The following is a 27,736-nucleotide window of genomic DNA, read 5'->3' as shown; positions in this document are numbered from 1 at the left end:
TAGTGAACACACTCTCCCATAAATGAAGAGATGTGAATTCTAGGATTGAGAAAAGCACCATGAATGACAAATAAAAATAAATTCACATCTAGACATGTTGTAGTGCAGCTTTAGAACCTCCAGAACACAGACAAACTCTTAAAAGCTCCCCAGAGAAAAGACAAATTACCTGCAAAGGAATAATAGCTAGCCTGACGGCAAACTTCTCATCAGCAACAGCAGTTGCCAGAAGACAGTGAAAAAGCATCTTGAAAAAGCTGAGCAAGTACAGCTGTCATCCCAGAAGCCTGTGCTCAGCTAAACTAGCACTCAGCAGTGAGGGCGACAGAGAGGCATTTTCAAATACATAGAAAGAAGAAAGTGGAGTACACACCGAGGCTTGCTGAAAGAAATACTGAAAGATGAACTCACCCGAGAAGGAAAGTGAGACGGAAACATCGAGATTAAAAAATGGCACGCAGGGAAAAATCCTGAGCCTAGAAATTGGTGAAATAGTTTGATTGCAGATTTTAGATAACCATGGGTTATGTTTCTGAAAAGCGCAAAACCAAAACTTCTGTGTTAAAAAAAAAAATGCGGAGAGGGCAACTTCCCCCTTTCATCTGATTGTCGCCATGTAAGACATAACTCCAAGGTTTCCAGATCACTGGTCTTTCAAGATCAGCCAGAACTTTTCTGTGAAATCTCATGACTTTTTAAGGGTTCAAGAAATTTTAACACAACACTTTGTAGATTCAAGAAAGCTTCAGCCATACATAGCATATGACACTATACAGCCATTCAGCCTGCAATTGGTGACATCGGGTATGGGCAATATTTAAATGTCCCTTTGGTTCCCCGGTCTCCAACACATGAGCAGAGACACCTTCTCAGAGGAAGTGGTGCTTGGACTAGGAGTTGAAGGAGGGATGGGATTTAAGTAAGTGGAGAGGAGCAGGAAGGGCACTTGAGACCTCGAGGTAGGAATGCATTTGCGATGGCTCACGAAATAATGAATTTGGTGGGGGTCTGATTTGGGAGGAGGAAGGTTTGCCAGAGATGTTTGAATATTGTCTTGAATCCTTGTGTCCTTAAGATCTGGAAGCCGATCTTTTTTGAGTCACACTGTTTAGTGCCTTACGTCACTCCCCAGGGACGGCAGTGGTGAGTAAATCAGCACTACTAGGTGATGAGGGCGAGCGCGTCAATGAAAGAGGCAAGAAGGAGAAATCCAGGGACGTCCGGGAGAATGTGCGGTGTGATGGGATGCTTCCCAAGGAGCTGTATAATGTGTCAGCCAGTCCTTTAATTAGAAACAGTGATCTTGAAAGCGTGGCTGCAGTGCGGTAGTTCACGTGGATTTCTCAGTAGCTTGAGCCTCGGGCTCTGAGTTTTTCTAAATGGCAGTGCTGCAACGCTCTGAACCAGTTGATTTCTCTGAAATAAAACCAGATAAACAGATAGAGGGGACATGGGTGGGAGAGGTGGAAAGAAGCTGGATCATGAGTCAGGAGACCCCAGTTCCAGCCTGCTTCTCACCATGGGCTCCTTTAGAGGCAATATGTCTAGATGTGAATTTATTTTTATTTGTCACTCGTGGTGCTTTTTTCAGCCCCATCTTGCAGGGGTTTGGATTCCAAAGTCAGCATGTTGGCTGGTGCCAAACCCTGAAATTGCCCTTAAAATAGAACGTACATGGTTTAGTGTATGTAACGCTATACAGTAATGTGTGTATAGGTGCAGTGTACATAGTGCCATGAGTACAGTCCCTGTAACAAGATCATTTATTGTACAGAAAACGACGTTACTCAAACTATCTTCTTATCACTCTTTTTTGACGCGTGTATATTTTGACTTTGTATCAGTTAAATGTTCACATATCACAATTGGATTGTATAACCTTGAGCATAAAAAAACCGTCACTTGGGGTCTCAGTATAATGAAATGGGCGGCCCGGATAATGTATAGGCCTCCATTCAGCTCAAAATCATTGACTCTTTCTTTGACATTGTGGTTGAATGTCCTTGATGCAGGCAGCAGGGCTGAATGTGGTGAAGGACACAGGTTCTGGGTCTGGCAGAGTGAGTTCTCATTTTGATTTTACTCCTGCTTAATTATGTGGCTCTGGGAAAGTATGCCTCAGTTTTGTTCTTTTAAAATCTGTAAAATGGGGATAATAGTATCTGCCTCATAGGGGTGCTGTGACCTTTAAATGATCCTTGTAATATGCTTAGAACAATTTCTGGCACTTATTATTATTATTATTGCTATTATTTGCAAAACACTATAGTAAGTGCCCTTAGGATTAAAAAAAAATTGGTACTAGCAGTCTAATCAAGATTTCCTTGTGCTGGCTAGTGTGCAAAGAGTTTATTTTAAGGATACCATAGGCAACATTAGGGCTGGTAAGGATAAGGTTCCCTGGGAAACAGGTGCTGAGATGGCGATTAGTATGCAGGGTATTTACTGGGGAGTTTGATTGGGATCACCCCCCATGGAAGTGAGGCCAAGGCAGTGGGATTGGCCAAGGGGAGCAGCTGTGCTTTGGGGCAGTCTCAGCGAAGGCCTCAGCCCGTTCCATGGGACATTCTGGAACTTGGAGAGGCCCTTCAGTGTTGTCCCAGGTTGGAGGAAGGGGCCCAGGCCTTTAGGCGCCCATGTTGCTCGGTCACAGACGTGGGCCGCCCCTGGAAGGAGCAGGACCTGGGGCGAGGCAGTGTCCTTCCGTCTTCAGAGAGGCAGGCAGCTGGGGGTGGTCTTCCAGGAGTGTTCCCAGCAGTCAGGGGATGAAGCCTTCCTTCCTGAAGGGGAATCTGCTGGCTCTTCCATGTCCCACACATTGCCCAGGGGCTGAAAGGGAGGGTCAGCCAGTCCTTCCAGAGTTGGCGCTGGGAGGTTAAGAGTGGAGGCCGCTCTGCTCATTTCTCAGGAGTTGTGTCTCGGCTTCTCTCCACTCCACTCTCCTGCCTCTCTTCTGACCACTGGCTTTCTCACCTTGCTTGTGGCCCACAGTGGCCACCAGCCCAGAACCTGCATGGCTTTAAGACTCCAGGGCCCATCACGACTGTCCTCGACCCTTGGGTCTGAGTTCCAATGTCTGAGAGAGACTGGCCGGCTTCCACCAGCCTGTGCGTGGACACCCCCTCCCCACCTCCCATGTGACTCACCATCCATTCCCAGTCCAGTCACTGGAGGTGGGGGCTGGATCTTGTTGTACCGCTCCTTTCCAGGGGTGGTGGCCAGGTAAGGCACCATAAAACACATCTGTGTGGCACTTAGGAGCCCCTTGATATGCCAGGCTGTCTTTGAGGTGCAGTGGATGCTGCAGAGAATCAGCTGATCACAGTCCCTCGTGGAGGGCACGTTCTATTCAGGGGAGACTGACTGTGAAGAATGAATAAGATCCGGTCAAGGCAGGCCTTGGGGACCTAGAGCAGAGCTTTGCTGGGCACACGATGCAGCGGGGGAAGCGGGATGAGCTCCTGGTTCTGTCAGTACCTTCTCTCTCCCCAGCAGCTTCAGTAGTTTCCTTCTGACTGGCTCCACGTTGCTTTCTTCTTCTCATTTCCAAACCTGGCCTGTCTTTCAAGGGCAGCAGCATCTTCTTACCTTCCTTTGTTTCTCCAAGCTCCCTGCCGGCCACCCCTCAGCCAGTTCACCCCCACTGTGTCTGATAGCCACAGCCTTCAAAGTGCAGCCCTTCCGTCTCCCCCCTGCAGTGGGTTTCACAGTCATCCTCTGGGATGGGAACCTTGGGGGGACCCTCAGTGCTTCTCTTTCCAGCCAGCCAGTCATTGAGTCCTCTGAACACTCTCTCCTATCTGTCTCCTCTTCTTCAACCAATTCTGGCAGCATCTTCTGAACTGGCTTCTTGGGTTCAGTCTCTCTTTTCCTACCCATTAGTCGCTGAGAGTAATATTCCTGAAATGCACCCTTGATGTCACAGTCTTTGATTCAGTTATCTTCTGGATAAAGCTCAGCTTCCTTCTCTTGGTATCTCAGAGCTTCCTTGATCTGGTTCCAGCTGCCTTTCCAGCGGACCTTCTACTTGTCCCTATTGTTCATGGCTGGACTCCAGGCATCCAGAGTGAGTCCCCAGGTGGGTTCTGGGCTTCCCTGCCTTTGGGGGGTTCCTTGCCCTTCTAAACCTTTTCCTCATTCTCCTCGGTCCTTGACTCATCTTTCTTTCTAGAAACCTTGCCTGATTCACTTAGCCAGTAATGGCCCATTTTGCCCTCTTCTGAACTCTTCAAATTCCATCTGAATCTTGCTGTCACTCTTACCCCTTGTTAATGGTATTGCAGGCCATTTCACACATATTTGATCTCCCCCAGTGGCTGATCCAAAGGATGACTTCAACCTCCCCTCCCCAAGCCACCCCAGATAAACACAACATCTAAGTAAAAATCGGGTTTCTGTATTCTCAGCCAGCTTCAAAGCACTTTCCATGTGTCCACATCCAGCAGATTGCCACCTCTAGGCTCTGTTGGTATAGAAAGTCTGGAGTTGCCCCACTTCTGGACTGGAGATCTTTGAGGACAGGACCAAGGGCCAGTCATCTTTCAGTCCTCCTTGCTGTTGGCAGAATATGGCCAGTTAGGGAGGACTTGTTGACTGAATGAATGGATGAATGAATGAATACCACAACATACAGCCCCCGGCCCCAGGACTTTCTTCTCCCCATTTTTCTCTGTAGAGATGAGCGTACCTTTGTCTCCCTCGGATTGGCTGCTTTAGAGGAGTGCTGTAGATTCCAGCAGCAGGCTTTCATTTCCTGACTCTGTCGCATGAGAAACAGCCAAGCACCTGCGGCTTTAGGCAGGTAGCAAACTTCCCATAGAGTCAGAATGGAAGAACTTCTACTGCTGCCCTCGGAAGGCTGTCCTCAGGCCCTGCTGCCCTGGTGTGCCCTGGAAATGCTCTGTGGCCTTTGCCTTCATTGCTCCAACTGTGCTTGGAAAATGCTCCTGTTTCCTCTTCTGGGTTTCAGTTGGCCTTGAAAATAAATACAGAAAAAGTGTCTGGGATGATGATGGGGTCCCTCTGATGACAGCCCCTCTGGAGCCCCCTTTCCTCCCTCCACTTCCTGCTTCTGGGCTCCAGCACCAGATGTCTCGTCAGGCCTCTGCCAGGCTTTCTCCTGAACCATTCTCACTGTCACCCCTCCTCGCCCCACGGGCTCCTGTTCAGCCCATAGATTTCTGCTTCGTTGTCACTCCTCCTAGCCCACCCTCCTCTCTGTGAATCGTAATTGCTTATCAGTCCTCCCTTCTTGGTCTGCATACTCCGTACTGCAGTGCTCACCACTGTGTCCCTGGCCTCTCACAGTGCTGGACGCATCATAGACCCTCACCAGATACATGTTGAGTGCATCGATGGAGGCATTGGTGGACGGATGGGTGGGATGTGCCAGTTAGCGACTGCCACAGAATTGTCCAGACAATCACCTGCATAACTCAGTGGCATCAGTAGCAAGTGCTTATTGCTTGTGTGTCTGGAGTTGTGGGGAAGTTTGCTAGGCAGCTCTGTTGGTGTCGGCTGGGCTCACTCACATGTCAGAAGTTGGCTGTTTTGGGGCAGGGGGATTGGGGCAACCAGGGCAGTGCAGCTCACTCCTTGTGTCTCTGTCCCCCCACAGGCTAGCCTGGGCACGTGCTCCTGGCGAGGGCAGGTGTGTAAGAGTAGGTGGAAACACGCAGGGCCTCCAGGGCCCAGGCTGTACCTGGCCCACCACATTCTTTTGGCCAAAGCAAGTCACAGGCCAGCCCAGAGCCAAGGGGTGGGGAAACAGACGTCACCTCTCGAGTGAGAGAGGAACTGTGAAGTAACATGGCAAAGACTGTGGCTACAGGGTGGGGCTGAAGAAGTTAGAGGCCTTTAACGAAACCTGTTACACCGGGAATCACAAATCCCTGGGTCATAGTTCACCACTGGCTGGGGCCTCAGGAGATCACACATGTCAGGTGGGCTACGAGCTTCCATTTCCTCACCTGGGAAATGGGAATGAGGACATCCAGCCTGTCCTTCCCACATCATGACAAGGAGTTCACTCATCCTTTCTTCGGTTCCCACTTCGAGTCTGGAAGCAGTTTCTCATCTGCAGGGTGCTGTGCTGTGGGCAGCAGGATTGCTCTCCCATGGACACCTGCCCAGCAGGACTGGGGAGGAGCATGGGGCAGTGGAAAGACGGAGGATGGTGAGACCAGGCACCTACCCGCCAGCCCCACATCCTGTTTCCCACGTCTCAGGTTCTCCCCTGTGAACTGGAGGCCGTGTGGGGTCTAATAAATAATGCATGTAATTGGGTTTTGAAAAGCACTGAGCACCGTGTGGCTGTAAGATATTATTGGACACCGGGCCACCTTTGCCAAAGTAGCTGCTTGACAAGTCTGGCTTTACCCCGTGGCACTTCCTGTGCCTGCCCAGGCGATGAGATGGTCAGGAGCAAATTGTTCTATAAAGATGTTTCTGTAGCCCAAGAAAATGACAGGCGACACTGACTAGGTGTCCTTTTTCTGTATGAACAAAGTGCAGCTCTGCCCACAAAGCTGCTGGTGGTTGTACCCCAGGGCCGCCTGCCTGCCTGCTGCCCAGGGCAGAGAAACGCCAGGGTTGGCGCTTTCTCCTGGCTGTTTTCTTTTTTCAGTCCTATGTGGTCATCCCCTCTGTGTTTCTGGCGGAGAAGCAGGCAACTCCTTCATCTCTCCTCCCTCCCTTCCTTGAGTTTATGGCTTTGAGGGTTGGCAACTTCTCCAAAATGCTCACGGGAGGTTCACTTGGGCACTTGAGCTAAGTGGGACCTATGGGCATTTCTCCCCCCGGCTGGGGAGGTAACCCCATCAGGACAGCAGCCCCCCTCTGGCTCTGGAGACAGTCCCAGGGTGGCAGGAGGAGTTGGGCCCTTGCCTTCCTGGAAGGGGGCTTTTGAAAGATGGGCTTTTTGCAGGATGGGAGGGAGAGGCCGGAGGATAGGAATCAGTTCTCAGGGTCTGGGCACCCAACTGAGCCCACGCGGACCCTGGCTTGTGCCATGCATCTGGTTTGTGGTTGCAGTGTGGACTGCATTCCTTTCTGAGGCTTCACATCTCTCCAGGGGCTGTCGCGCTGGCCGGCTGTGTGGAAACACCTGGCTCAGAGCACGTCCAGTTCCCACAAAAGCGCAGAAGGAAGCGTTTGAACGCATCTCACTGAAAGCGCATTGTGATTTTTCTCTTCCCTCTCATGAATCACAGTGCCTGGAATCTTCCTGGGAGGGGTTCATCTGGCTAATGGTTCTGTCCCCGGAGTTGGGGCCCCTGGCGCACTGGTGAGAGAAGGTGGCGGGGTCGGGGTGGCTGGAAGATAGTGAGCAAGGGGCAGATGGAATCAGAAGAGGCCGTGGTTGGGTAGAGAGACCCCTTGTACAGAGCCTTGTAGGCCACAGCAGGGCTTCGTCTGTTATCCTGAAAGTGCTGAAAATCCATCAAAGGATTTTATGCTGGAGGTGGAGGGTGGAGAGGACAGGGACTTGCCAGTAGGGATGTGAATGAGAATTTTACTTTACAAAGAAAAATGGAAATATTGGAAGGGAGACAGATGTGATGTGGACTCTGGCTTAGGAGGCTGTTGTGGTTGTCCGGGCAGAGATGATGGGGCCTTTCACTAGGGCTGTGGTAGAAATGGAGATGCATTTAGAAATCTTGAGGCAGTGGAATGGGTCAGGATGGAGGTGTGGGTGTGAGGGAGAGGCCAAGTGGTGGCCAGTTTCTAACTCAAGCAAGTAAGGGAATCAAAGTGCCATTTCTTCACTTAGGGGTTGTTTTTTGGGAGAGAGGGTTTCAGGGTGGGAATGAGGGACATCTCATGGGCACAGGGGTCTGTGGAACTCCCTGGGAGGAAATGCTGGCTTTGACGCTTACTCAGGTCGTTAGAATTTCCCAGGCCAGATCACCACCCTCCTTTCAGGTGCTTGGAGATCCCTCGTGTCCCCTTCTCATGGGAAGCAGTGGATCCAGAGCCTTGTAACGACTGTGGTTTTGCCCCGCACTCCTCAACCTTTCAAGAACAGACCCCGAGAAGGCATCAACATCCCTGGAATCTGGGTTTCTGCTATATTCCTTGTTGATATTTTATATATTTCCTACCATAAGGTACATTCAGGATCCAAAAGGATTGGTTCTGGAAACTGGAATGCAACATTAGGTGGCATTATATCTGTTCATTTCCCCCATGAGCTGACCCGCAGTGGTCTCCCTCATTCAGGCGGGAGAATGCCAGAGTCAAACAGAAGGGGACGGGCAGCGCCTGGGAGGTCAGGGTCTGCCATTATTGTGTCCTTGCAGGAGCTGACTGCACCCAGTGACTCCCCTCAGTGTTGGGAGAAATTATTAGCGGCCAAGGAAAGAGGAAGGGGAAGGACTAGAGGCTGGAGTTCATCTGTGTGCAATGGTGCAGGTGGTGGGCACCTTGGCTGGGAGGTGACTTCTCTGGAACCACAGGCATATCACTCGATTTATGCCCAAGCTGGGAGCACTGAGGGGTGTTAGACTAAGAAACTGCCCACTTGTTTGACATAAGCTCTTGGTGCTGAAACAGACCTTAATCCAACAACCTGGCTTCCTGTGGAATTTGAGGCTTAGAGCTTGGTCCATAGTAGGACCACAGAAGCAGTCCATTGACCAACTGACCGAGAGGAGTGAGGCCATTTGGTCAACGTCTCGTGAAGAGTTATGGCCCCAGCAGGGAACAGAAAGAACCCACTACATTCTGCTGCTGAGTGGCAAGCGAATCAACACGAGGTGCTTTTCCCCTTTGGTAATAGGACCCAAGACATGAAATATGTGCTTGGCAGGGAGTTCCATATTGCGTTAAAAGGACAAATAGATTTATATTGGGGTAGTAAGTGCTCGCTCTGAGCCCAAGTATGACTGATTAGATTCCAGCCTGACTTGAAATTCGCTGCAGCCCTGGGAGACCTGTCTACTAAGGAGCTGTAGCCTCTTCCTCTTTGGTTGAGCTAGTATAACTGTTGCAGTCAGTGGATGTTTTGTTCTAATTTGCAGGTAGTAGACTCTTAAAAAGTAATAATAATCATACCACGAAGAAGAATCACACTTGTTTAACTTTTTACGGTCTATAGAACTCTTTCATGTAAGTATGTATTTCTTAATTTGATTTTACCACAATTCTTAGGTAAGTATCGTTAATCCCAGTTTATGGATGAACTTAATGCCTTGAGGCAGAGCTGGAACTACCCTGAATGTGTTTATTCAAGTCCATGGTTGAGTATGAAATGGCTTTACCAGACCACAGCACGCACATGTGCCAACAGCCTCCGCGCTCAGGCTTGTAACTCATTATTAAGCCATTAGGCAACTATGATTTAGTAGTTTTTTCTAAGCCTTTTCCTAAAAGTTTGCTGGACTCAGCATTTGAGAACGTACATATCTGGATTCTTTTTGTTTTGCCTTGCTGTCCTTCATGCATCCTCAAAGGCATGGAAGGTCTCCTGAAGAGTTTCCCTCGAAGGTTCCTGATTGACAACAAGAACTGAGATGGGTGACCGGAAGGACTTGCTTGATGTGCGCTGTAAAAATAAAACTCCTGCCGATAACCAGGCCCCCCCGCTCATGGACCCCCTTGAAAATTTGACCTCTGCCCCGGTTATGGAAATGGATAAAGATTCCCTCTGAAAGCCTCTGCGAAATTTTACAAAGGTTAACAAGAAAACACACACACACACACACACACGTGGGCCCAACCCTTCTTTTTTCTCCTTCTCTCCTTTCCAAAAATCAACTGGCAAGAATTTGCAAATTTGCCAGGATGAGGTCATGCGCAATAACTCATGTGGCTTCCTGAAACATAAATCACTCAGCCTGATGGAGTGCCTTTCCATCCCGGGGCAAGCCTTTGCGAGCAGTAGCTGCAGTGTGCATAAAAGAGTTCAGCTTCCCTGTGGCCTTGGATATTCCTCCAAGTGGCATTCTCATCAGAAGGTCAAGGAAATTCCTCCTGCATCCTGTTACTGTCAGGTGAATGCACACATGGCTGGAGGCTCCTGTTCAGTGAAGATTAGCAGCTCTTGCCCCGGCTGGTCATTTCAACATGAGTTAATGGGGTCAAGGTGGGGACAGCTCTGGCAGAGTGGGGTCTGCCATACTCTGGGTTTGAATCTGGCAGGGCTGGCACTGGCTAAAGTAACATTTGCTGGGAAGGTTTTCCAGAGTCGTGAACTAGAGGTTTATAGACCTCATCTGTTTAGCAAATACAGTATTAACATTAAAGAGTATATTTGAATGTTTGAATATTTGATCAGATCTGTGCTCTCTGTATTATTTTATATGAGGTCTCTAATCACATTTTTGTTGCCTGGCTAACCCCTGGAGATAACTGAGTTTGTCACCCCTAAAAGAGATGCTACTCTACTGGACCCAACCATGGCCTTTCCAGGGATAGTGAGTATTTAAAAAAATTTACTGTCCCTCCCCATATTACAGGTGTAATGCCTATTATGTAGAGGATTTGAAAAATATAGAAAAACACCGTGATTAGTACAGGAGTTGGCAACCTAGAGCCCATGGGCTAAGTGTGGCCCATTGCCTGTTTTTGTAAATAAAGTTTTATTGAAACACAGCCATGTGCATTCACTGTCATATGGTCTATGGCTACTCTTGTGCTACAAAAGCAGAACTGGGTAGTTGCAACAGAGACTGTATGGCCTGAAAAATCTAAAATATTTACTGTGTAGCCCCTTGTGAAAAAGTTTGCCAAGCCATGGGTCAGCACCTAGGTGCTCAGTAAGTATTTATCAAAGAAACGAATCAATCTGTACTCCAACCACCTACAGATGACCACAGTGAACATTTTAGTGTATATTCTTCAGTCTTTCTTCATCTGTAAATAGTTCTAGTTATATCTTGGGAGAACTAAACTATACCTTCTATTTTTATAACCCAGTTTTGTTATTCAACTATATATTATGGTAATTTTCTGGTTAACTATTATACATTCACTACTATATCCACTGTAATAATGATTACGTCATTTTATCAGTAACTATTATACAGCATGATTTTTAAAATGCAGAGAAGTTAATTACATGGATGTGCATGATATTTAACTGCGCATCCCCTGTTGTTGGATTATGTTGTGTCCAAGTTTTTACTTTTATAAACAATGCTGTGATAAAAATACCTGCAAATAGATTTTTTGGTGTATGCCTCTGATCCTGGAAGGGGAATTATTCCATCTCCTATTGCTGATTATTTTTTCACCTAGGTTTACCTTATCCCCTCAGTACACTGGCAGTTTCTTGAGAGCAGGGATCCTGTTGTACACATATTTCCTTCTCAGCTCCTCCTGTCCCTTTAACACAGAAGTAGTATGCAGTCATTAATGCTTGTGGGTATGGATAACAGAATGCCCGGCTCTCTCTCTCCACTTACCTGGATCCTACAAATCCTGCCTCAGCTCTCCTCCTTCCTAAGGTCTCAGGTGACACTCCAGCACCCCATTGCCCCTCCCTCTTCTGGTCATCTGAATTTCTATCTCACTCACTTCTTACACCATATTCTACAATTCTTTGGAGCTTTCAGAGTGGTGTAATGTGCACTGTATACGTTTCCCATGGCTGCTGTAACAACTTTCTGTAAACCTGGTGACTTAAAGCAACACACATTAGTTCTCTCACAGTTCTAGAAGCCAGAAGTCTGAAGTCAGTTTCACCAGGCCAAAATTAAGATGTTGGCAGGGGGCCCCACTTGCTCCTTTCTGAGATCATAAGGGAGAATCTGTTCCTGGCCTCTTCCAGCTTCTGGTGACTGTGGGCATTCCCTGGCTTGTGGCCACCTCCCTCCAATTTCTGCCTCTGTAGTCTCAGCACCTCCTCCTCTTCTGTCTGTGCCAATCTCCTTCTTCCTCTCTCCTGTAAGGACACATGTGATTCCATTTCGGGTCTACCCGGATAATCCAGGATAATCTATTCATTGCAGGATCCTTAGTCACATCTCATAGTCCTTTTTTGCCATTTACAGTAACATTCACAAGTTCCAGGGATTAGGAGCTAAATTTCTTTGGGGGGGGTCATTATTCAGCCTGCCACAATACATCATTTCATTTGATTGGTTAATTTATTCATTTAAAAATATTTGTGAGGAACCAACTTGGTGGCAGACACGGGCACTGTGCTAGCTGCCTGGCATCACAACAGAGCAGAAAGGACTTGTATATGAAGAACTGTAGTCAAGAGAGTTGGGCACTGGTCAAGCAGCTAGGAGACCCAGGTTCTGGTACCACGTGGGGGTAAGGCTCTCTGTTCCTCAGTTTCCCTTTTGTGAATTAAGGGGTTGGACCAATTACAGTTTGCTGAAGTGAGGGATGAGCACCACGGATGGCATGTAATTGGTTAATTTTAGGTGGTTCACAGGGACACGATGCAATAGCATTGATTCACAGAAGTAGATACTTACTTCCTTTTTAATCTTCTTTCAACCTTTCTTAGGGAGAAGATTCTTGTGAGGTGCTAGTGTGTCTTCAGCAGTTCCTCTAATACTTACCAAACTCTTTTTATCAAAAAGAAAGCTGGTCTCAGGCTACAGAATCTAAGTAGAATACAGTAACATTTTTTTTTATGATCATTGTAGTTATTTTTACAGTTACCTTCCATTAATGGCAAGTGATTTAGGTTTTTCCATTTATGGCGATACTATTAAGTATCCCATGTAAAAAGTGAGGTGATTTAAATAAATACATTAAATGAATATAGGATAAATGTTTTTAGAGAGGCCACATTGTAAAAATGTCTCTGAAGTTTGGGAAACACTTAGATGTTTCCAGGGGTCCCCAGTTTTCTGACTCCTGAATTCTGGGAGCGGGGTAGGATTGAAAACATAAAGAAAAGCATCCTCAGTCAGAGGATGCAGCTGGAAATTCAGCATTAATGGCTCCTGATCTTTTCCCATGTAAATGCATCTGATCCTTCAAGGACCACTGAGCAGCAAAGCTGTGAATATTAAACTCATGTTGAAATTGATCACATCCCACTGTAACTCAGAGCTTCTGGTGGGAGGAGGCATGGCGTTTTTTGACCGTTATTTGCTTTTCACCGAACACCTGGAAGGTGGGGAGGCAACTTCTGTCTGACTTCTTCACGAGAAGGAATGGCTATTACTTGGACACAGCCCATATGCTGTGGGGAAATCTCTCCCACTCACTCTGCCTTGAACTCCCTGCTTGAGGGAACTGGTTTAGCAATCCAGGTAGGGGTGCTCAGGGGGCTACAGAGCTGAACCTGTGCTTTTGGACCACAATGGGAAGTGAGAATCTTGTCTCCCATCTCTTCAACCATGAATGTATATCCAATGCTAATTACCTAGTTTGTTTGGGACCATATCATTTCCTCTTAGAGAAATAATTCTTATTTTTTCAGAACCCTAGCCCATATACTGCACTCTCTGGGGAAGGAACTGGTGGTAAGAAGCAAAGAGGGAAATGCCAGTCGCTTCACCCAACTCTTTCCCAGCATATGTGTTCCCTCACCCCCCAGCAAGCTGGAAGCAGATACAGTTTGCTTCAAGGAGGCCCCAGGAGTCGATGTGCTTTGATTATCTGTTCTAAGCCTGGCCTTCACTACCCGAGTAGTTGTGAGACGGCTGAAGACAGAGTGTGAAAACTTGGCTGGTTTGGGGATAGTATATATGGTAAGTGCTCAGGAAACATCTCTGTCAAGTAATAAATGACTTGGAGCCGAAAGACACCTTCATGTTTAGGTGAAATTAGGCAAATCACTTCCCTTCTCTGTGCCTCAGTCTCCTTTGCAAAATAGGGTAACAGTGGCAGCTACCTCCTCCCAAGGCTGTAGCACAATATTCACTGCTTTGCTTGAACAAGGAGACAATCTTGGGAGGGACCAGTGCTCTAACTGTCTGCTGTTATTCCTTCCATTTTGCAGTTGGCAAGGCCAGAGCCCAGAGAGGCTAACTGATTTGTTAAGGTTCACACAGCTAGCAAGCTTCGAGACCAGGCTCTGAACTCAGCCAGTTTGACCCCAGACCCAGCTCTTGGCACTGCATCACCCAGTGATCCATTTATCAGGGCTGAGACAGTGATAAAGTTTGAAAAACAGTCCCATTCTCGGTCTAATTCCCTCGGGTCGGTGGAGAGCGGAAGTGGACCAGGGCAGCACCTGGCAGGATCAGGCCAGCCTGAGTTTGAATCCTGTGATTCTCCAAGGGCCTTTCCCATCTCTTGGGCCTCAATTTCCTCATCTGTAAAGTGGTGTGATACCCATTTCCTCCCTGCTGCTCTCTTCCATGGTCAGAAGCCATGAAAGATGCGAAGGTGCTTGGTCAAGGTTAATAAAGGATGGACTGATGTCACTGGTAGGGGTTCTCGCCAAAGTGAGGGAGACAATATACTGTGCTAGGAGGAGCCTCTAGTTGGCAGAGGAGCTAGCTTCCAGTCCAAGGGGAGACGGACTCCGCTGGGCGGGCAGGGCGGGGTGAAGCTCGAGGCCGGCAGCGGTTCCCGGGGTGCCCCTGGCGCGGTGCGGAGTTGGGCAACCTCCGGGGTGCAGGGGCCCCATGACAAGATGCCTCCTCACCTACGCGAGACTGTGAGAAGAGGCGGGGCTGCCAAGCCTTTGTGCAGGACCCAGAGCAGAAAAGAAACGTGGGCCCAGGCTGGCAGAGAGGCAGGGAAGGAAGAGGGGAACCCAGACCCGAGAGGGTAGAGGAGGATACACCACGGTTTTGCGGGGTGCACAGCCCTTGGGGGTTGTGGACGGATGGCCTGGGATGGCTTGGGAATCACCTAGCTCAGTGCCCAGCGACCCCATGCTCACTCTGCATGGCTGCAGCAGCCGTGATGCCTCATTCCTCCGCCTTATTGCTCACCTGCTATGAACCAGGCCCCAGGCCGGGCGCTTTACGTGCATAGTATCTCCCGCTCTTTTGACAAACCCACGAGGAAGGTATTATTATTCCCCATTTTACAGACTAGAAAAGAGACTCAGAGAGCTGAGGCGACTTCTACAGTGCGGAGAAAACCAGGATTGGAGCCCAAATTGGCTGTCCCCAAAGCCTGTGAGCTGTGTGCCCTTCCTGCTGTGCCATGCCACCTCTCCAGGGAGGCTGTTTACCGGGGCCTTCTAGGTGCCTGACACTGCATGCATTATTTCTAGTCTGATCCTTGCAGCATCCCTGCAGGATAAGCATAGTTACCTGCTTTTTACAGATGGGAAAAGAGCTCGGAGGAGATGACTTGTCTGCCCAGGACCTCACAATGGTCTCTGCCAGAGCGAGTATTCCACCTCGTGACAGCAGCTGGAGTCCAGGCTCTGCTCGGTCTATCGGCTCTGCGGTGCTGCCCCTCCTGAGGCTGGAGTAGGAAGGCCGTGGACCCCTCAGGACGCTGGGCATGGGGCTGGTGGCCAGTGAGAGCGAGTCTCCATTGTCATTTATCAACCCTTACAACAATATGAGGTAGATTATTAGCACCCCCATTTTACAGGGGGACCCAAGTCCCACAGAAATGAGGAAATGAGGAGATGTTCCCAAGTTCACCTGGCTGACTGTGTGGGAGAGCCAGGATCTGAACCCTGCAGGCAGGTAAACCCGGGGTCGGCTACACTGTTCCCAAGCTGGTTTCCCTCCACCGTAGGTGGACCTAGGGTCAAGGTCAGGATGCGCTTGAGGATACTTGACAGCCAGGACCAGTAAGAATGGCACTGAGATGACAGATGGAGTGCGGTGTGGAGACAGAGGTGAAGTGGGAACATGATCCCTGAAAGAGGAGGTGCTGGGACCCCTCAGGGAAAGCACCCTGACCTGGAGGCTGGTCATCTTGGTTCCTGTCTGCCCTTTGCTCTGAATTTGAGCCCTGGCTCTCCTACTTTCTGGGTAACCCTGGGCAGCTCATTCCCTTTCCTTGAGTCTCAATTGCTTCATCTATAAAGTAGGAATTAGAACAGTGCAAGCTCCAGGCATGATTGTGCATAGCTGTGTAACATACCATCCTCCTTGCTAGCTCCTGAAACTTTATCGTGGGGAGAGTATACCAGCTGCTTCTGCGGAGCACGGTGGGGGCAAGCACTCACTGTATCTTGATTTTCAAGACGGATACCGACGGTGAGAGTGGAGCCTCACTGTCCCAGTGGGTATCAGAAAAGTTGCCACGTTCTCAGGACAGGGTCCGAGGATGAGAATTGGGTGGGGCCAGCTCTTAGGGTCACACTCTGGCCCCTCCCTCTAACGCAGGATAGCCCTCTGTGGGCCCAGGGCAGAGGCCTCTGGAGACAAGTCATTGGCGTGCTTAATTCCTAACTGGTCAGACCTGCTAACCAGAGCAGCAGGCTTTGTATCACATTTCTGGCTTTGCCTGGCTTTCTTTGTTCTCCTTTTTTATTATGGAAATTTTCAAACGTTACAGAACTAGAGAGATTAGTGTAAGAAGCCTCTTCCCCGTGTTCATCACTACAACTAAACGTCATCAGTCAACTCAAGGCTCATGGTGGTTTTTACCTATAACGCTACCACTCCTCTCTCCCTCACCAAAGGTTATTTTGAAGCAAATCCCAGCATGTCAGCTTTCTAATAGTCCTGGTGACCCTCTCATAAATTTCTGGTGGAAGTACAAATTGGTAAAATTTCAGGGAAGGGCATTTTTGCAATCTCAGAAGTACTAACACAAATGCCTTAAACAATTTTTTTAAATTGTAGTTGATTTACAATGTTACGTTAGTTGCAAGTGTACAACAAAGTGATATATATATATATACACACACACACATATATGTATATATAAAATTCTTTTTCAGATTCTTTTCCACTATAGGTTATTACAAGATATTGAATATAGCTTCCTGTGCTGTACAGTAGGTCCTTGTTGCTTGTTTTATATATAGTAGTGTGTATCTGTTAATCCGCCTTCCCTCTTTGGTAACCGTAAGTTTGTTTTCTATATCTGTGAATCTGTTTCTGTTTTGCAAATAAGTTCATTTGTATCATTTTTTTAGATTCAACAAATAAATGACATCATATAATATTTGTCTTTATCTGCCTGACTTACTTCACTACGTATGATAATCTCTAGGTCCATCCATGTTGCTGCAAATGGCGGTATTTCATTTTTGTTTATGGCTGAGTAATACTCCCATTGTATAAATATACCACATCTTCCACAAATGCCTTTTGATCTGGTACTTCTACATGAAGAATTCATCACACAGATGACATCCCTGCACATCTGCAAAATGAGGCTTGTATATGGTTATTTATTCCAGGATTTTTGATGATGGTAAACAATTGCAAACAACCTAAAAGTCCGGGAAAGGGGACTGGCTAAACAATTCTACATTTGGAATATAGAATATGGAATTCCATATTCTATAGTGCTGTAAAAAGGAATGAGGAAGTTCTTTATAAAATGACATGGACTGATTTCCCCGATGTGTTCTCTCTCTGCGTGATAGCATAATGATGCCCATATGACATTATGCATTTTTCAAAACCCACAGGATGAAAACACAAGAGTGACCGGAATGTAATCTGTGGACTTTAGTTCATAATAATGTATCAGTATTGTCCATTAATTGTAATAAATGTACCACATCAGCACAGGTGGTTAATAATTGGGGAGTCTGTGCAGGGGAGTTATATGAGAACACTGTACTTCCTGGTTAATTTTTCTCTAAACCTAAAACTGCTCTAAAAATATTCTAGTAATTAAAAAAAAAGTTCCTAATTACCTTGGATTTGAAGAATCTCCTTGCTCCCTCTGCTTCTGAGGTTGTGGTTGTAAGTGGGGTGGGGAGCGTGAGGAAACTTCCTCTCCTGTAAAGTGGGTCACCTGAGTATTGCCACAGACGGTGGCACTGGTGCAGGCACCATGGTCTTCGGTGAGACTGTTGCTTGGAGAGTAAATGGCAGTTATGGGAGACGGTTAGGCAGGCTGTAGGTTCTTGGACTTTGAATGTCAGAGGAGTTTGGCCTTTATCCGATAAGGAATAGGAAGCCATTGTTACACACGACAGGCCAATAATTCAAAGGACAAGGTCTTGGGGCACGGCACAGTGACTTTATTCGAAAAGCCAGCAGACTGAGAAGATGAACTAGTGTCCTAAAGAACCATCTTCCCCGAGTTAGAATTTAGTCTCCTTTTAAAAGGGGAGGAGGTGTGGTTGGTTGTTGCAGATTGCTTGATGCTGAATCCTTTGTTCTTGCAGCTGTGCATGTAGGTCTGGTCACAGCGTTCCTATAAACCTGCAACGAGACAAATGTTATTTTCTGCTCTGCAACTTTTTATCACTATATGAATGGAAAACTGTTATACCGCTAACAATCAGAGCCTTGAGAATTGGTCATCCTGTATATTTCAGGCTCTAGGCGACATTCTTTTAGTGATTAACTTGTAGCAAAAGCAATAGAATACAAAGGTTGAAGTGAAAGAAACGGATCCACTGTGGTGTCAGGCTGGTTCTTCCCTGTCACACCATGGAGAGTTTTTATCAGGAGAGTGACCCGGAGAGAGCTATGCTTCAGGAGACCTCCTGTAGGCTTCACGCATCTGTCTGTGAAACCAGGAGGCTGCACCAGGAGTCAGGGAGGCCCTCTGTAGCCCTAAGTTGCCGAAATCAAAGCCTTTCCTGACTTTCCAAGTCCCTTCTCCTCCCTGCCTGACCACCTTTTATTTTTCTGCCACTCAGCGCTGTGCTGAGGCTGGAACCACTCCCTGAGCGGAATGCCTTCTGAATGAAGTCTGTGCCTTGGGAGCAATTGTTTTGTTTGTTTATTTCTTTTTGAAATCTTTCCGGAGAAAGCCCCAGTCTGTGCTGGGCTCCTAGGAGGAGTGACTTGGAAGGGAGTTAGAGATAAGGAGCGGGCAGTCAAATCCCCGCAGTCAGGGCTCCTGCTTGGCCGTTTCCTGCGAGAAAGACCTGACTCTGAGCCGTCCAAGCTGCTAGAGGCTCCCGCTGGTTGTGTGAGCTGGGGGAGGCTTCTCTGCTCCTTCCAAACTGTCCCCGTCAGCACCGTGTGATTTATGAGATTTTCCTCTACAGTCTAGAACATTGGCTCCTGATTATGCCCTGTAATGGAGGAAGGCAGTGACTGCAGCATTATTGATAGATAGTATCTCTTTAGACCACCCTCTTGTTACAAGAAGGGTACTGGAAGTTGAATACAGCTGGATGGAAAACTGAAAAATAATCTGGCCTCAGCTTAGTGGGGCATTGGGAGGGCGCCTGTTCCCGTCTGAGGGGGCTGGGCTTGAGTTCTGGCTTCGCTGCGCACGTCAGCTGTTGTGACCCCAGCTGCTGACCTCCGAGCCCGCACTTCTTCATCTGTGGGGAAAAGTGGGGGGATCCCAGCAGCCCCCACCTCATAGGGCATGCGGCATGGATTACGTGAGGCAGGTACCCGAGGAACTCAGCACCAGGCATGGAACAAGTGGTGTGCTCTGGAAGTGCTCCCCATTGTTATGAAGGTTATTATGAGTCCCAAATAGTGGTGCTCCAGAAGTAAGTTTCTAAATGTTTGGAAAGCATTGTGAGTATGTGTTGTTAAGGCTGGGCGTGCGCTTGTGGGAGTGACGGCTTCTCAGTCAAGTTCAGCAAAGTGGGCCGTGTCAGGGTGTACCTGTGTGGACTGACACAGTTCATGGAACAGAATGTCACCTTGGACAAGTTCTTGATCAGTTCACACAGAGCCTTGCTTTCTTCATCTGTAAAAGTGGATAATAATAATATCTATGTCTGTTGTATGTGTAGTGTGTGTGGTGTGTGTGAATGGGTGAGTGTGCATGTGAGTATGTGTGGTGTGTAGGGGGTAAATTTGTGTATGTGTGTGGTTGTGTGTGTATGTGGGTATGTGAAAGTATGTGGCGTGTATATATAATGTGTAGAAATGTGTAAGTGTGTGATATGTGAATGTGTATGAGTGTGCCTGTGAAAATGTGTGGTGTGTGTGATATATGGTATGTGTGGTAAATATGTGTGAATGTGTGGTAGTTGTGGTATGTATGTAGCATGTGTGATATGTGGTTGTATGTGGTTGTGGTGTGTTAATGTGTGGGTGTGTCATTTGTGTGTGTGGGTGTAGTGTGTAAATGTGTGTGGTGTGTGTATGTGAGTGTGTATGTGAATATATGGTATGTGTGGTAAATGTAGGTGAATGTGTGTGGTGGTTGTGGTGTATATGGTGTGTGTGGTGTGTATCTGGGAGGTGTGGTGTGTGTTATATGTGAGTCTGTGTGTTGTGTGTATGGTAAATGTGTGAACGTGTGTTGTGGTTGTGTGGTCTGTGATATGTGGTTGTGTGTGTAGTGTGTGTATGTGTGGTGTGTGTATGGTAAGTGTGTGAATGTGTGTGTTGTATGTGTGAGTTGTGGCATGTGTTGTGTGTGGGTGTGGTGGGTGTGGTATGTGGTTGTGTGTGGTGTGTATGTGTAGTGTGTGTGAATGTGTGGGTGTGTGCTGCGTGAGAGTGTGTGGGGCATGTGTTGTTTATGGTGTGTGTCTGTGGTAAGTGTGTGTGAATGTGTGTGATATGTGTATGTGATTGTGTGTGTGGTGTGTGTATGTGTGGTGTGCGTGTGGCATGTGAGTGTGGTGTGTGTATGTGTGGTGTGTGTGTGGCATGTGAGTGTGGTGTGTGTAAGAATATGTGTGCTGTGTGAGTGAGTGTGGGCATGTGTTGTATGTGCGTGTGTGGCGTGTGTATGGCGAGTGTGTGTGTGTGTGTGTGTGTGTGTGTGTGTTGGGTGAGGTTCCCTTAATCACGCCCTCGATGTCCTGGGCTGGCAGCTCTTGGGGAAGGCAAAGAGTGATTTGCTCTGAGACGCTGATAGCCTGGTGACCGTGTGTACCGGAAGGATCCGCCCTGAGGCTTACATTTCACTGGCAGAGCTGAGGCAGGCACGACACGCGCACATGAAAGGATTCAAAACACGGCACGAGGCAGGCTGAGGCTAATGCTAAGAACCATGGGAGTTCAGAGGAGGGTCATGAGGGCTGAGCAGTCCCGGGCTTCCTGGGAGGAGCCGTGCTTGGGCTCTGAAGCACTGGTTTTAAAACTTTTCTGCTTGCCTACCCTCTAGATGAACTTTGGGGGAAAAATATCTCTTCTGCCTCACACATTTTAACTTGACATCTAAACTGTTTCATTAGAAGTTTAAATAGTTACAGAGGATATCATTTCTGCCATATTGTAAATATTGACCTTGAATAAAATTACACTCCTCTCTTAAATGTGTCAAATGGAAGCTAAATAACAGAGCAATTTTTCTTTTGCCCTTTTCTCGAAGTATCACTTACATACAGGAACGCCCAGATCTTCAGTGTGCAGCTCAATTCATTTCTACCACTGCACTTACCACCCGGATCAAGGCGTCATGGGGATCAAGGCGTCATGGGGATCAAGGTGTCATGGTGTATCTCCCGCTCAGTCAGAGAAATGATCACCTTTGAGGTGATCTGTCACCTCTGCCCTCTGTCACCAGAAACTACTTTTCATGATCTCATTCTTTGTTGCTCCCTTCAGTCAACATAAGGAGGTTCAAGCAGGTAGCAGTTAGTTTTTTCCTTGGTGTATAGCAGTCCACTGAATGACTGTCTCACATTTAAAAAAATCCTACCTACTCTTCATGGACATCTTGGGTTATTTCTAATATTTGGCTATACAGCTTCTATGAGAAATAAAAAAAATTTTTTTTGGGTGGACATAAACACTGATTTCTTTTAGTTATGTATCCATGAGTGGAATTACCAGGTCATCAGATAAATACCACAATACACTGGTATGCACCACCACTCGTCAAAAATTTCCTATACAGGTCAGAAATTTTACATTTGCATTGTTCCTGTCTTTACCTTCTTGAACTCATTATTCCCTTCTAATGCCTTCACGGAGTTTTGTCTTAAAATATTCTTACGCTTGAAAGTTATTGACTCTATTATACTTATTTTTATCCAAAATACATACTGAAATGGACATTAAAAATTTTCTTTTGACCATAAAACAGTAGATATCTTACAGATTAATTTATCACAGTTTGTCAGGATAATATCAATATTTGGTAATTTGATAAGTAATGACTAAAAATAAAAAGGACATATGGGAAATGCTTCTCACAATGAGGAGGGCAGGGTGGTTGATGGCAGTGCTTCTCGTGCTTCCAGGGGCACAAGGACCACCTAAGGATCTTGCTAAAATGCAGCTTGTGATTCAGGAGGACTGTGTTGGGACCTGAGGGTCTGTGTTTCCAATTAGGCCTACGGGTGATGCTGATGCTGCTTTTCCACGGACCAGACTTTGAGGAGCAAGGGTTTCTGGCCCCTGGATTACAGAAGATTTGTTAGCACCAACATTCTAAATTGTTCTAATTGGACACTGCGGGTCTCTGCCCCAGAGCCAGATTCCGGATGAGGGAGGAGTTGGTCTCTTTTGCTGAGAAGGAGAAGGACAGTTGTGAAGAGGGAGGCGGCACAGGTGAGACACCAAGGCGCATTCTCAGGCAGAGCAGGGAAGAGTGGGAATGGAAACAGGATCTCTCACAAATTCCTTTATACCTTTTCCTGCCTGTGCACCCCTTGGGAAGGCTTCGAGTAGCCCCGAGGGCGGCCCTCTTTGAAGATCGCTTCTCGAAATGATGCTAAGATGGTGTTGGCCACCTTTGCAGACAGGAGGCCTATATATGCCTGAGGGATTGGACATTGCAGGGACTGGATTAAATGACTTGGAGAGTCCACTGGGGTTAAGTCCAGAGAAGTGAAGTTTGGGGCCAGGGCATAGGTGGCCTTGAATTCCATGCTAAGGAGTTGGGCTTAATACTCAGATAGCAGGGGTCTTGGGGTGTTTTGAGCAGGGAGCTGGTGTGAGCAAAGTGGTGTGGGCAGACTGATCTGTTGAGCAGCTTGGGGGATGGAAAGGAAAGGGTTAATGTGTGGAGATGGCAGCAGTGACAGAACCACAGGCTTGAAGATGAGATTGGTGTGGTCGCTGGGATTCGGCTGTGATTTTTATCTCTACCCTCTGCTTTTGAACTTCTGCCGTGGTTGCACAGACCTGGTTTGCTCTGTCAGCATTTCCTGAAGTCTGGGCTACATTCTCTAGTGGTACCTGAGACGTTTCTGCATGGAGCTCAAGGTCATTCAGAATGGAGTGCAGACGTGGCCTTAAATACCCCTGAGAGTGAGCAGCACCCCCCCTGAGGCCTCTCAGTCCTGACTGCCTCTGGGAAATTTCTGCCTTTACCTCCGCACCCTCCCGTTTGCCTTTTGTTGATAGACTGAGCAGCACAAGCGTAGGGTCTTTGGTAAGCAGTGGTCTCTAGAGAGAATTTACAAATTCGCCGTTTCTGTTGGCGTTAATTTTCTATGTACCAGGATGGCAAGTGGTCCTAGTTTTCCCCTTGCTGTAATGACATAAAACTGTTCATTTTAAGTAAGTTCTTTTTAGTAAGAAAAGTGAGTGAATTTGCTAGATCATATGGAAGAAATAATGACGCCGGTGGTGTGTGGATATGGCAAAAATCGTGGTGGCGATGTGCAATAATTCAACTTTGGGAAACATTGGGTTAGACTGAGTGGCAAAAACCGGCACGTGCCAAATCATTGTGCTTGTGCCTGGAGGGGCTCTGGGCGGCGGGGTGGTGGGGAGGGGGCTGCTGGAATTGCAGGGCCTGGGCCAGCGGCACTGGGTCAGCTGGGTGGGTCCCACTGCTGTCCCTGCCACTGCCTAACGCCCCACTCCTGCCTCTGCCCGCAGAGATCCGCACGCAGCTGGTGGAGCAGTTCAAATGCTTGGAGCAGCAGTCCGAGTCGAGGCTGCAGCTGCTCCAGGACCTCCAGGAGTTTTTCCGTCGGAAAGCTGAGATCGAGCTCGAATACTCCCGCAGCCTGGAGAAGCTGGCCGAGCGCTTCTCCTCCAAGATCCGCAGCTCCCGGGAGCACCAGTTCAAGTGAGAAGGGGCTGGAGGGCTGGGGCGGTGGGAGGCAGTGCTGGGGGTGGGGGGGTGAAGCAGAATGGAGGCAAGGAAAGAAAAAAACAACAAAACAAACAGAAAAAGAAAGGAAGCACAGACTCATTGGAGGTAGCTGGCATGCTTTCCAGGCCCCGGCTCTGCAGGTGACTTAGGTCTCCGAGCCTCAGTCTTTCTCAGTGTGAAGTGAAGATGGAAGTAGTTCCTACCCATTACGACGCTGGAGGGAATACATGAGGGACTCTAGAAAAGTGCTGTTGCAGACAGTAAGTGCTCAATAAATTGTTCTGGCGTTAGTATCCCACCAAACCCCAGGCACCACACTAGCCTCCATTTGGGCCAAGGTTACATCCCGACTCCTTTCAGGACATCCTGACTCTACCCAGTTCCTTCTCACCTGGGGGTCAGCCAGCCCACGTTTGAATTCCTTCAGCATGATGACCTCAGATTTTCTTCTCTGTGGACCTGATGCATTCCTCTTCCTCACTCCCCTGGAGGACAGTGCCAGGCTCTTTCCCTGCCTTAGTTCCCTGTTTACATACACACACCTCCCAGGTCCTAACTTCTCAAATCCCAAGCTCCAATTCGAGGAGGGAGGCTTGGTCCCCTTGAGTGCGTGCCGGGCTGAGTCCTCTAGCTGCAGATGCCTCTCAGCTCAGAACCCGCGGGGCCTGTGGCCAAGTGCAGGCAGGAGCCACAACCTCATGTGGCTGCGTCCACCCTGAAGCTGTCTCCCCCTCCACCACGGTCCCCAGATGTCCCCCTCCTCCATGAGCCATCTCTCCAGAGAATGGCCCTCAACCTCAGGACTGGAGACTTGTTTCATCCTACTTTCCTCGTTCCTTTTTCCTCTGGGTTCCATCTCTTTTTTAAATCTCTACATGGGTTTAAATTGTGGTAAAATACCCAGAATATTTACCATCTTAACCATTTTAAAAAGGTATAGGTATGTGGCATTAAGTGCATTCACACTGTTGTATAACAATCACCTCCATCCCTCTCCAGAACTCTTCATCTTACCTGAAACTCTGCACCTAGTAAACAGTTCCCCTCTCCCCTTGCCCCTGGCACCCACCATTCTACTTTCTGTCTCTGGGAGTCTGACCACTCTGGGGACATCATGTAAGTGGAATCAGACAGTATTTGTCCTTTTGTAACTGGCTCATGCCACTTCACATAATGTCCTCAAGGTTCATCCATATTGTCAACATGTGTCAGAGTTGCCTCCCTTTTTAAGGCTGAATAATATTCCCGTGTGTGTATATGGACCACGCTGTGTTTCTCTCTTGTTTGTCAGTGGACATGAGTTGCTTCCACTTTCCTCTCTGCGTTTTACCTTCTGCTCTGGCCAGGGAGTGCTCTTCCTTTAAACTCCCCTAAACATCTCCCTTAATCGGCGCCCACATTTGAACACTCACTTTTGTGCCTTCTTCCTTTGACATTTGGGGAAAAGAAATTGCTTTATTAAAGGGCAAAAATTTATTCCACATTTGCAAATACCATGTATATTTTTACTACCCAGTCTCATCCAGTGAAACTTCCATTGCAGGAGGATGCTTCTATTAATAACTTCCCCCCAGGCACTGCCTGGACCCTTTCATACATGATCCTATTTTTCTGATATATTTTTTGGAGCAAATTTGTCCTTTTTTAAATGATAAAATTCAAATGCTCATTGTATGCAATTTAGAAAAAGCAAAAAAGTTGGAGAAAAAAACAGTTGCTTACCGTCCCACCGCCCAGAAGCTCCCCATTTTGGTGCCTTTTCTCGCCTGCCTTTAATAATGACAACAGCGATAATCATTTATTGAGCACATTACTGAGCGCTTGCCTTGAGCCCGATGGGTATTACTACCCCATCTTAAAGCTGAGGACAGTAAAGTCCTGACAGAGCAGCTTCTACAAACACGTCTGTGGACCAGTTTTCAGGATGTGACAGATTCAAACCTTCGCTCTCATTTTGTCTCCTTGCCCTGAGATAAGAAAGGGCCTGGGTGTTGTCTGAGAGCAGCCATGGACTCTGAACACTCCTCTGAAACCACAGACAACGACACACATGCGGAGACCCACATCTCTGGCTGAGCTGTCCCAGGAACTGTCCAGGGCTGTGTGGCCCAGGGAGGCGGGGCACTTGGGGAGCACGGGCCTGGGGCCCCTGTTTCCTTGCGTTGCTTGTAATGAGCTCAGTCAGCCCCTCCTGGGTTCATTAACTGAGGCTGCCAGACAGAACGTGAGCCCCAGCTGGCAGTCGGGCCAAGCTGTGCACACTGTGAAAGTCTAATTAGGGCGTGGCCCAGGCCAGTGCAGCTGGCGCAGGCCCTCTCGACGAGGCTAACGTGGCGGCCGAGCCCCCCGTGGCTTTTAGAAGCAAGAGTCTCCAGGGGGTGCCTGGGCTTGCTCTTTGCCCCTGGGGCCAACCAGTGCTGACCCCTGGCTGCCTCTTCTCTGGAGCTCAGTGCACAGGGGCTGTGCTGTGTCCTAGGCCCTTCATCTTGGCTGTCCAGAGAAGCCTGGTCCTGCTGGCCTACAGATACTTGATTAAGAGTGTCCAGCGGTCTGCCAGGTGGCCTCTCAGGGCGTGGAGGCCGAGGCCCAGGTCTGGTCACTTTCTTCCTTCTGCATGGGGCCCAGTGCAGGGCTGCGGCGTGGTGTTTGTGAGCGAGCAGGAGAAAGAGAGAGAGGGGATTTACTTGCTTTGTAAAGTTCACTCTGGCTGAGAGATTTGGCTTAGAGAGGGGACTGATTTGCCCAAGATCTCACAGCAAATAAGTAGCAAACCTGGGATGGGCATTGTCTTAGTCCATTCGGGCTGCTGGGTGGTCCAAAGGACCACAGACTGGGTGGCTTAAGAGTCAGAAATGTGTTCCTCGCAGTTCTGGGGGCTGGAAGTCTGAGACTCTGGTGAGGGCCCTCTTGCGGCGTTCGGACTGCTGCTTCTCCCGGCTCCTCACACAGCAGAAAGCAGAATGAGGAAGCAGCCCGAGTGACTCTTACAAGGGTGCTCATGGCCTCCTCTAACCCTAATTACCTGCTAAAGGCCCCACCTCTAATACCATCACCTTCTGCGGGGCACAGTCAGTCAGTGACAGGAACTCATGTCTCTTGACTCTTAAGTCCAGTGCTCCTCTTTCTGCTCCCTGGCTCTGCCCCTCTCAGGCCTCAGCTGCTCCCTATCCACCTAGGCAACTGAAAAGTTTACAGCTGCCCAGGAAGTGGCCAAGAGGAGTCTGGGCTAGACTTACCTGGGCTGACTTCCATGTGGCCCCTGATTCAAAGAAAGGCTCAGTTGATGGCCCTGAGGGCCCACCTGGGGCAGGTTGAACATTTAGAGACCAGCATCATCATGTCTCTTTTCCGCCATCACATATTGCTAGTCTTTTTTTTTTCTTTTAATTGAAGTATAGTCCGTTTACAGTGTTGTGTTAATTTCTGGTGTACCTCATGGTGATTCAGGATATATGTATGTGTGTGTGTGTGTGTGTGTGTGTGCGTACGTGTATACTTTTTTATACTCTTTTCCATTAGAGGCTTTTACAAGGTGTTGAACACATTTCTCTGTGATATACAGTAGGACCTTGTTGTTTACATATATCTGTTCTAACACACCTTTTTCAAAACACTCTGACATCTTTGCTCTCTTCTAATCCTGATGATGAACGAGCATATAGAGAGGGAGCCAGGGGTTTTATCTCGATCCAGGCAAGCTGAGTGGTGTTTTATGAAGGACACACCATGAGCTGCTGAGTGAGAAGACCCGGGGCTCGTGACTTCCAGGGTGGGCCTCTCTCTCCGAGAAGCCACA

General features: G+C 48.1%; 1 protein-coding gene across 6 annotated transcripts in view; it reads left to right on the top strand.

Moving 5' to 3' along the window:
• The window catches only part of SRGAP3 (SLIT-ROBO Rho GTPase activating protein 3), a 286,557-nt gene that overhangs the window by 148,794 nt on the left and 110,027 nt on the right, over window positions 1-27,736 (top strand). For all 6 annotated transcript variants that reach the window (XR_012060775.1, XR_012060776.1, XM_072941760.1 and 3 more), the window contains one exon: window positions 23,721-23,913. Coding sequence is in view for 2 of the 6 variants with exons in the window: in XM_072941760.1 (XP_072797861.1) it covers window positions 23,721-23,913 (193 nt within the window). In the remaining 4 variants the exon portion in view is untranslated. The remainder of the gene's footprint in view (window positions 1-23,720; window positions 23,914-27,736) is intronic.

The sequence above is a fragment of the Vicugna pacos genome, chromosome 17 (assembly GCF_048564905.1).
Source record: "Vicugna pacos chromosome 17, VicPac4, whole genome shotgun sequence".
Lineage (NCBI taxonomy): Eukaryota > Metazoa > Chordata > Mammalia > Artiodactyla > Camelidae > Vicugna > Vicugna pacos.
The sequence above is the reverse complement of the archived record's forward strand: the minus strand, read 5'-3'. Positions and strand labels throughout refer to the sequence as shown.